This window comes from Penaeus vannamei, chromosome 15 (assembly GCF_042767895.1).
Source record: "Penaeus vannamei isolate JL-2024 chromosome 15, ASM4276789v1, whole genome shotgun sequence".
NCBI classification, from domain to species: Eukaryota; Metazoa; Arthropoda; class Malacostraca; order Decapoda; family Penaeidae; genus Penaeus; species Penaeus vannamei.
This window is the reverse complement of record NC_091563.1, coordinates 3,390,106-3,400,105: the sequence shown is the minus strand read 5'-3', so window position 1 is coordinate 3,400,105 and position 10,000 is coordinate 3,390,106. Positions and strand designations below refer to the sequence as shown.

Here is a 10,000-nt window from a genome sequence, read left to right as displayed (position 1 = left end):
TGCATTATTGAATGTCATTTAACATAAGCAGTCTTGTCTCTATGTCGTTGTGAAGTTGGTCTTCTAGTCTGTATGATTAAGGTCTTTTAATTAGCTCCATCATAGCTTTCTTGGTTCATTTGTAACTATAATCTGGTTCATGTTCAAGTTTATCTAAACCTCTATGATATAAGGAAACCATTTTTTTTTTTCTTTTTTCCCCAAAATATTTCATAACATAACTAATAATAACACATAATTTACAGTTTGGATTCTTTTCATATTTTTCATTTCATATTCTCAGCCATGAGTGTGTCCAGTGACCAGCCAGATGATGAGCTCACTATTCCTCGAGCGGCAATGAACAAGATGATCAAAGAGCTCTTGCCAAACGTACGTGTTGCCAATGAGGCTCGGGAACTGATCCTGAACTGCTGCACAGAGTTTATTCACTTGCTGTCCTCAGAGGCTAATGAGATTTGCAACCAACAGCAAAAGAAAACCATCAATGCCGAACATATACTAATGTGTAAGTCATCATCTCTTTTTTTGCATTAGAAATTCATATATCAGAATTCAAGTGCAAAACTTTAAGCCATGATAAGTTATTGGTAGAATAGCTCATTTTATGGGTTATCAATAAAGGTAAGATTTATTTCATATGTAAGACATATGATTGTAGCATCTTTGTTTAAAGTTTTTCTATACATTACCAACTGTCAGCTTCATTACGATAATATTTTGTTTTTTTATTATTCAAATCATGTAAATTTTCTACAGCATTAGATAAACTAGGTTTTGGTGACTATAGAGCGGATGCAGAGGCTGTGCTCAAAGACTGCAAAGCAATGGCAGCCAAGAAGAGAAGAAAAAGCACCCGCTTAGAAAACCTTGGCATCCCGGAAGAAGAATTACTTAGACAGCAACAAGAGCTTTTTGCAAAGGTCAGATTTAGGATGATTATTAGTAACAGGTGGTATGTAGAATGATTATTTTCATTTAGTTTATTGACATCTCATACCAGGTAAAGGAAAAATTTCCAATGTTTCTTTCTTTTTTCTCTCCAACATAGGCACGAGAGCAAGTGGAAATGGTTGAACAGCAGCAGTGGCAGATGCTGCAAGCACAGGCAGCAGCCGCTCAACAGCAGCAGCAGGAGCAACAGGCAATTGATGAAGATGAAGATTATTCTTAAACTGTAACCCCAAACCAGCTGTCAGATTTTACAAAGAAGTCTAACCATATTATTGTACTTAAAGTTAAGTTCCCAAAAATATGATTTTGTAAGGTATATGGAATTTATTTTCTGAATTTGGTTTTGTGGATCTGCCAGCTGGGAATATACTTTTCCCAGATACAGATTGTGATTTGTTCCCACAGACTGGAGAGATAAAGATACAAAAGTATATCAGGAAATTTGATTAAACATGAAATAATGATTTATGTTATGCATAACTATAAGGCTGGGATATATGTATCTAATGAAATCAAATGTTGCTCCATTTAACTGATTCTTTAGTTATGACAGAAAGAGTGAAAAAACATTATATGTTTATCTTCCTTTTTTCTGTGGATGAAATTGTTTAAAAGCTGGTCAGTGTATATTCCATCACTGTATGTAGTTCTATGCATTACTTTTTTCGAGTTTCAATGTGGTTTGATTTCTTTCAGAGTCTTTTTATCAAATAATATAGTAATAATGATGTTCTTATTTTTTATTACCATTTGGCAACTAAATGATTAAAGTAATTAATGCCTGATTATTTGCTAAGCAAAGTTTTTGCCTCACAAAATGATCAGGCAAGTTTTTTGAAGAAATTTTTCATTCAGGTGACATTTTATGTATAAGAGAAAGTATTACCAGAAATTTACTTACAAAGAATTTGTGATAAGAGGAACACTTAAGTATACCAATCAGTATATTACAGTATACTATGATATTTGGTTAGATTTTTCTTTTTTATAAGTCGTCATTATGGTTTTTGGAAGTTCATTCAGATGTGTTAGACTTACTTTTATAATAAAAAATTGATTGTTACACAAGCAGTTATATATTATTTTTCAATAAAAGGAAAATGTAAATGCTTTCATGTAATATTTACCTGTAAACCTTACAATCATATGTAACATACTGAATTAAGATAAATACTGTAAGTGGTATTGTAAAATTAAGATTAATATTTTGAGGTACTTGTTTTCATCAGTATTCTTTGATACTTACACTACTTTGTGTAGGTGTGGGTGGGGGTGGGGGTGTGAGATTGTGTGTGTATGTGGATGCATACATTCGTGCAGGGTGCCTGCATGCATATGATTTATTGTATAATGAGAGTTAAAATATATGTGAGTATTAAAACAAGTAAACAGTGAATGAGCAAGAAAAAATACCATTCTTGGCATTTTATAATTGATAAGCTCACAAATAACACATGTAAATCTTTGCACTGTTATTCCACTTTGCCTAAAGTAGAAAACATCTAAGAAAATAATTGAAACATGAGTTTTTTTTTTTTTTTTTTTTTTTTTTCTTTATAGGTTTAAATGGTAAATGATTATTAGATTTTATATCTTGCAAGTGATAACTTTTGCCAGAGTTAGCTTTACCAAATGAGATAATATCAGTGATATTATGAAAAGCATACATATTATTTTTACAGATTTATTATATGCTAGTAATTATTATCAATATTCACGTTGGTGTATTTTTCCTACATTTCATCAGTTAGTAATATTAGGTAAAAATAAGAGAGGCATTTATACAATGTTTTATTTATTCTTAAAAGTCATATTCCAGGACTTCTAACTTTGTCTCAAGGATTATATATATATATATATCACTCTGTCATTAAAGATTCCCTTTTGCATTACATATGTGGAAGCAATAAAGACTATACTTGGAATTCAATAACATTTCATGTCTGCAGTCATTAGTCTAGAGTACAGAATGGTAAATAGTTACAAAGCAGAGTAAATGTGCTAGACATCAAAGGTCACATGGCAATATAGAAAGGTGTAGTAGTGTTGGTAGTCACTTTGAGTGTAGAGGGAATGGGAACAGAAAGATTGGGGCTTGGATGAGGTGTAGGCATGTGTAAGAGAAGTTATGGAAGCCTCCAGTGAAATGGTGAAGCATTGTAATGATGCTGCATCATAATCAATGAGGCAGGTGAGTAAGTTTTGTCCACAATCCTTATCGCAGAGCAGGGCATGAATGAGTTTGCCAGTGAAGTCAAAGATAATGCTTTAGCTTGGGTTTCGGATGTAACTGTGACAAGGTAGGAGTGATTGGGGTGGCTGTGGAAGGAAACTTTGCCTCCTTGTTTTTGGAGGCATTGCTGGAAGAGGACTATTGTCAGAGTAAGGAGCTGTAGAAGGGACCACAATTTTTTTTTTTATCCTTTCTTGCTTGGCTAGACAAAGTACTCAAAAGGTTTGTAGAGGTGGGGGTAGTATAAGGATGGGGCCTTGTGGAAGAGGGAGTGGTTTTGAGTGAAGTAATAATGAGGACAGTAAGCACTGAAGTAGGGTAATAGTAGTTTTCAAAGGGGAACCTGGAGTTGGGAACCAGGGGAATTAAAATCAGTGGAGGATAGGGGGTGGAGGGAACTTAAGGAGGAAGATGATATCTGCAAATACTTTAAATGTAGGAGGAGTAGGAACAGAGGCATTGGGGGGTGGATGAGGGAGCAGAGTGTTACCTTGGTTCATCTTTAGGAAGTTTTGGATGTCTTCAAGGGTTTCTAGAGGAGAGTTGGGTGAAGAGGACTGTGAAACAAAGGTTCTCTTGTGAGGAGGAGGAGAGGAGACAGATATCTGAGGAGCAAAAGAGGAAGATGTAGGAGAGGGTGGAGGGGAACGTTTAGGTTGCCTGATGTGACAAATAAAGTAAGGAGGAGGGGTAGGTATCAGGGAAGTGGTAAAGATTGGAGTATCTGGATTTAGACTTGAAAATGAATTTGACCATAATTGTGACAAGGCGTGAACAATCAGGGGAAAGTAACCTTACCTTACTTGTTTTTGGAGGCACTGTTGAAAGAGAAAGGTATTCTCAGAACTGATCCCACTTGGCTGGGCCAAAGACAGTACTCAAAAGGTTTACAGAGATAAGAGGTAGTAGAAGGATGAGGGCGAGAGGAAGATGGGGTGGGGGGAGTGGAGTAGTCCAGTGGGGAGGACAATAAGGATGAAGAGTAGTAATAAGGGAAGAGGGGATAGACATTGAAGAGGACTGTGAAGTAGATGGAGAAGAGAACGTTGGGAGAGAGGAAGGGGTGCTTTCTGGAGGTTGTAGTAATAACCTGGGTGGGTGTTTTGGAATTGATAGATTTGTCAGTAAGCATCGAGGAGGGGATATTAGTATCAGTGGTAGGTAGGCTAGTTGATGAAGGTGCAAGCCTTAATGCCCCTATTAAGGGTAAAGAATCTTCATTATTGGCTATGGTGAGCCTGAATAAAATGGGGTAAAGAAATGGTCTACCCCTCAGGGTCCCCATAAGGGATAAGGGCTGGGCAATTAACCAAGGGAATACTGTGCCCATGGCTCCCAGAGGCCATTCATGACTGACACAAAGCCAGCCTTTCATCCTTTCAGCATGGCTCCCATACCTTAGGAATGGAATAAAAGAGGATGGACAAGATATGGAAGAGGAAAAGGGAGAAGAAAATGCCAAGCAAAATTATTTGAGGTGAGGGCTGAAGCCCAAGGTAGGGGAGATTCCCTGAGCCTCAGTCTCCATCTCCTAAGTCCTCCCAAGACAACAACGAGCAAGGTATTGGGAGGGGGGTTTAGTTGATAAGGGGGCAAGTCTCATTGCCCCTAATTCTTCATTACTGGCCATAGTGAGCCTGAAGTATGTTGGAGAGAATAATAGTCTAACCTCCAGTCAAGCCATTAGGGGTGAGAGCTAGACAACTAAACGGGAATACCATGCCCATGGCTCCCCTAGGCCGTACATGACTGACTGGCACGAAGTCGGCCTTTCATCCACAGCTGTAACATCTTAGAAAGTGGATTATAGAAGTGGTTAGAGAAGAGAAGGAAACAGAAAGGGAAGAAGAAAAGACCCAAGGTAGAGGAGATCCCCAACATTAGGTCTTAATCTCTGTCTCCTAAACCTCCCCATGACAACAATGAGCAGGGAATTGTTAGGGGTCTAGAATTATTATTATTAGACTATAGACAAAGGTATCATACAAATATATACCTGTTAATTCAGTTTTATATATAGATTAAAATAGGCAGACAGATGGTTTGCCTGTGCTCGGGTAATTTATGTGGTATCTTTATATCTCAGGTACAAAGGGCTGATAGTGATAACTACATTTTTGTCAAATAACCTATTTTTTGCATTACTCTATTGAAGATGGCTGATAACAAAATTGAAGAAATTTAATTCATATTATCAAAATATGCATAGAATTATCACAAATTATATATTAACAGACTTGCCCGTTGTTTGGTTATTTGTTTCTACACTCAGATGGCTCTACAAACACTTGATAGCTAAGAAGTCAGTTCCTTGACCTACTTGATCTCATCTGTTTATCCCAATTCTTGAATTTTGTTGATAATACCTTTTATTTTAGTTATTTGTATTAGTGTTACAAATGTTGTTCCCAAAAATTTAAGAAACAGGGTATTAGTGTTACAATTATTGCTGCTGTTGTTATTATTATTAATATTATTATCCTCATTATTAACATTATTATATTATCAATTACAATCAAAATAGTGGTAAAAATGAAGATTTTTTCCCAGAAATTTGAGAAACGGGGTAAACAGGTGATGTCAGGTAGACCTAGCAATTGACTTCTTTGTTAGTTATGAAGTCATCTGTGTGTAAAAGAAAAGAAAAAAGAAAAAGAAAGGAAGAAAAATCTTAGTGAATAGTGCGTGTGTACATGTACTTTTGGTTTCACTGAACTAAAACAAAGAAGTATTATCATTTGTCATATGTACAGTCCATTGGTGAAGTCAAAATAACTTCACAGATATACTAACATTTTTATCACTTCTCTCTATCACGTCTTTAAATAATAAGTTGCAAACTTCTTCCTCTCCATGATGCAACAGGTTATGCAAAATTGCTAAATAATAATAATATCCAGCTTAGCCTACATATTGTCTAATTGTCTTCAATTCATTTCTGTAAAGAACATATTAATATTTAAATATCATAAAAGAAATGATTAAGTATCACTCATGAGAACCTGAGTCTTTCTTAAACTATGACCATCTCATTAAATCAAAACATATACAGCAGTTAATGCTTTATCTCTAATTGCAAGCAATCATGCATATATGTTATCCCATATTTTTTCCAGATTTTTACACATATGAATAAAATTTACAGCAATATTTATTTGATATTACTGCTACACATCTGTTTAGTCTTCACTATGTATGGAGTAATCTGAACTGATGCGTTAGCAGAGTTTTCATTATGACACACAGAGTCAGCAGACGTTCCTTCACCAAATTTGGCTCTTTCTGCATAACACCTCTTGTTACGAGTTACTTCACTATAGGCCCTACGAATACCTAATGTTTTTTGCTTGTGCACGGATCTGTGAACTGGTAAAGTTTTAGACAAAAGATGATTGTTCAGATTTGCAATTGGTGTCCTGAAACTGTTCCCTCTGGGTGAGGCTTTTACGTATGGTTCATTTTCCCACTTGAAGAAAGTACAGCATCTTTTCAGATTGGACTTTCCACTGGGACACGAGAAAAAATGTCTTCCTTGGTTAGGACCCGGCTTGGACACAAGGAGAAGCTTAGCTCTTCGTCCGCAGTCGCAAAGGGGAGGAGTCTTTTTAAAACCCTGAATATCAGATAATGAGACATTAAATTCAGATCGGTTTAACTCACTGTTCTGAATGCAACTAGTAGACATATCTGACAAACCACCTCTACTGTTGTTATTGCAGCTCACTGGTGTTTCAATACTGGTGTAATTTAATAGCTTTGGTGTACCTGTACCAGAAGGTTGTTTCGGTGTATTTGAATTATCAATAGCTGAGGTCTTAGATGTCTTTGAAATTAAACTTTTTATTTTGCAAAATGCAAGATTTGGCACTTTAAACACCTCACTTGAAGAGAATGAATTTTGATTTGAATTATTTTTATCATTGTTATTCTCACTAACAAGAGACCTATTTCCGCGATGCTCTATCTTTTCAAACACATTTCCTGCATCACTCATAATATCCTGAAAGCCAAGATCAAAACTTATGGCATCTGAATTTATTTCTTTGTAACTTTGTACACCACCATCTGTAGGCATTGAAGAAGAATGGCCCTGATACACTACAGTAGAATTTCGTAATTGTTTTCCTTTAGCGGTTTCTTCCGGTACAGGTGGTAAGTCCTGGGTGTTTTGTTTTCTTTTTAATCCAGTGTTTTCTTGATTGCCGTCGGACTTCCTCTTCCCTATAGCTGTCACCTGGTTAAAGATTTTCTGTGCTGCTGCTTTCATGGAGAATCCCTGTTTGATTATGAAGAAATTTAGGATAATATGTACAATCTCGTCCACTTGCAAGATTCACCACTCAGTTCATGAACAACGAGTTTTGATTCCAGTTTCTGAAACACATGCCAGTGCGAGTTACGGGTATGTGTTTTAGGCAAAATATTTGAAATTGGCAGTTCATGCTAGGCAGTAAACTTAATAAGGGAGGGGAAGTATCAGAAATGAAAAATGATAAATAATGGCCTTACTTAAGTTAAAAACATTTTATTTGATGACACATTAAAAAATAAATATATAGAATTTGTGATCAATGACATAAAATTATATTATCACAATCAGAGACAACATTAAGAATCATTCATCACTGAGTCAGAAACAATAATACTTTCTTTAAAATTGTTCTAAAATAAAGACACTTATGACTTTACCTATACTTTGCTTATATATATATATATATATATATATATATATATATATATATATATATATATATATATATATATATATATATATATATATATATATATATATACATACACACACACACACACACAGTATTCTACAACTTATTAAAGAAAGTAACTTTCAAAACCCTTTCCTGCATAAATTCATTCACATGTCTTCAAAATTTTTATATACAAACATTATAATATAACACTACATTAATACATTATCTACATAAGGTATATTTATATATTTAAACACCTTTGATCATATGAGCATATCTTAACAGTTATTAAACAAGGTAAAATACAAAAGGAATCTTTAATCTTAATATCTGACCTTAGTTTTGGGTACTAATGTCTTGGTGATAGTCAAGACACACCCATCCCGCACCATACGCGAAACAAGTGCAGCAGTGTTACGTGTATCGCAAATCCCCGAATGCTCTCTGCCTTCAAATGCAATTCCTAAGTCCTTAAGGGCCCCAGCAAGACCCTGGGGACGTCACTGATAAAAATTCTGTAATGACGGAAAGTCTTTTCTAATGCCATTGCTGGTTTTAAGATATTACTTAAAATATAAAACTTTTGATTAATTTGCTTATAATTGTATATTACTGCAGTAATTAGTGAATAAATAACAGGCTTAACATTAGCTAATACTATAATGAGTTAAATATCAACTATAAGTTTAATTAAGGCATGATTTTATTATTTTGGTTGAGGAAACAAATAAAATATCTTAATTCTTGAACTTCTAGTAAGCAACATTTGCACTGCCTAAAAAAACAATAATTAAAGAAATCTTAGCTAGTATAGCATACTGAATTAGTTTATGGCCAAATAAAAACATCCTTTACATACCTTATACACTGCACGAATATCTATCCATTGATTAAAAAATTCTGGCTTTCTCAGGTTTTTTCTTTGGCATTCATACTGTAGACATACACCCAGATCCCAGTCTGTTTGAAGAAAATTGTAATGCATGAAGAAAAAGCTATAACTTTAACAGATAGCACTGCAGCATCAAGTTATTTTTCAAGTTGAGTTTAAAAAGATATGAAGTCATACAAGTTGGAAAATCTAAAAATCAGCAATATATAGTCTTAAATACATGAGGCAACGTATATCTGACACAGTAACTGCGATATACAGCATTTTATCCAAAAATTTTAGAATCACAAATCAAAATTCTTATCAAAAGCGACAAGAAATTGTTTTGTCTAATTTAAGGCAAGATTACTTAATTGCACATTTCTCTTGTTAAATCACATAATCAGATGCAGACTTACCTGACCATGTAGCAAATGTAGCACGTTTGCCCGAGACATTAGCGTTGAACGTTACTTTGTACTCTTCACTCATCTTCCGAATCCACGTTGAAAACATGTAGAGACAGGCGCCAAGGGGAATTCCATTGTCAACCTGCTCCTGTGTGATGCCTGCAGAGAATAAGAAATTCATTCTACCAGATTTTTTTTTTATATGAATCTATATATATATACATACATATATATATATATATATATATATATATATATTTATCTATTCATTTATCTATCTGCACATATAAATGTGTATCTTTATATTAATGTTGTAAGTAGCTTTTCATAGGTATTCTTTATCTACTAATTTGTTAATTGATTTTATTTATCTGTCTTTTTAGAAAAAGTAAGCTGTCAGTACAGTAATATCAATCTACCTGTAAGTTTTGTACAGAATGCTGATAAAACAGGCTGTTCTGTAGGCATAACATATTGCTGAAACTCCGACACAATCTTCCCATTATAAACATCAAGAAGAACAGCAGGAAATTCAATAATCTCTTGCCCTCCGAGGCGTGGGCCATTTTCCCAACACGTCGACTCGAAATCCAAAACAACAATGTAGTCAAACTCTTGTTCTGGAAATAAAGAAATTGATTAATGAAAAGAATAGAATATACATTATATATTGCAGGCTTAAACTTTGCAAAAAAGAATAATATCCTGACTGTAAATACATGTGCAAGCATATGTGTATTGGTTACTTTATAACAAATATCAACTCCACATGTAATATCATATTCTATATATCATCTAACAGCCATATTAAGATACCTACTTG

The 10,000-nt window shown here is 34.5% G+C and overlaps 2 protein-coding genes across 3 annotated transcripts in view; one reads left to right on the top strand and one right to left on the bottom strand.

Annotated features, from left to right (window-relative positions):
• The window catches only part of NC2beta (negative cofactor 2beta), a 23,692-nt gene extending 21,628 nt beyond the window's left edge, over positions 1-2,064 (top strand). For both annotated transcript variants that reach the window (XM_070130317.1, XM_027352150.2), the window contains exons 2-4: positions 284-508; positions 760-923; positions 1,052-2,064. In XM_070130317.1, coding sequence (XP_069986418.1) covers positions 284-508; positions 760-923; positions 1,052-1,174 — 512 coding nt within the window. In that variant the 3' untranslated portion in view covers positions 1,175-2,064. The remainder of the gene's footprint in view (positions 1-283; positions 509-759; positions 924-1,051) is intronic.
• A 660-nt stretch (positions 2,065-2,724) lies between these two features.
• Positions 2,725-10,000, bottom strand: part of LOC113801329 (ERI1 exoribonuclease 2) — a 7,920-nt gene continuing 644 nt past the window's right edge. Inside the window, 6 exon segments of the mRNA XM_027352157.2 lie at positions 2,725-7,463; positions 8,232-8,411; positions 8,756-8,856; positions 9,187-9,336; positions 9,597-9,797; positions 9,998-10,000. The exon segment at positions 9,998-10,000 is cut by the window's right edge and continues 62 nt beyond it. Coding sequence (XP_027207958.2) covers positions 6,339-7,463; positions 8,232-8,411; positions 8,756-8,856; positions 9,187-9,336; positions 9,597-9,797; positions 9,998-10,000 — 1,760 coding nt within the window. The 3' untranslated portion in view covers positions 2,725-6,338.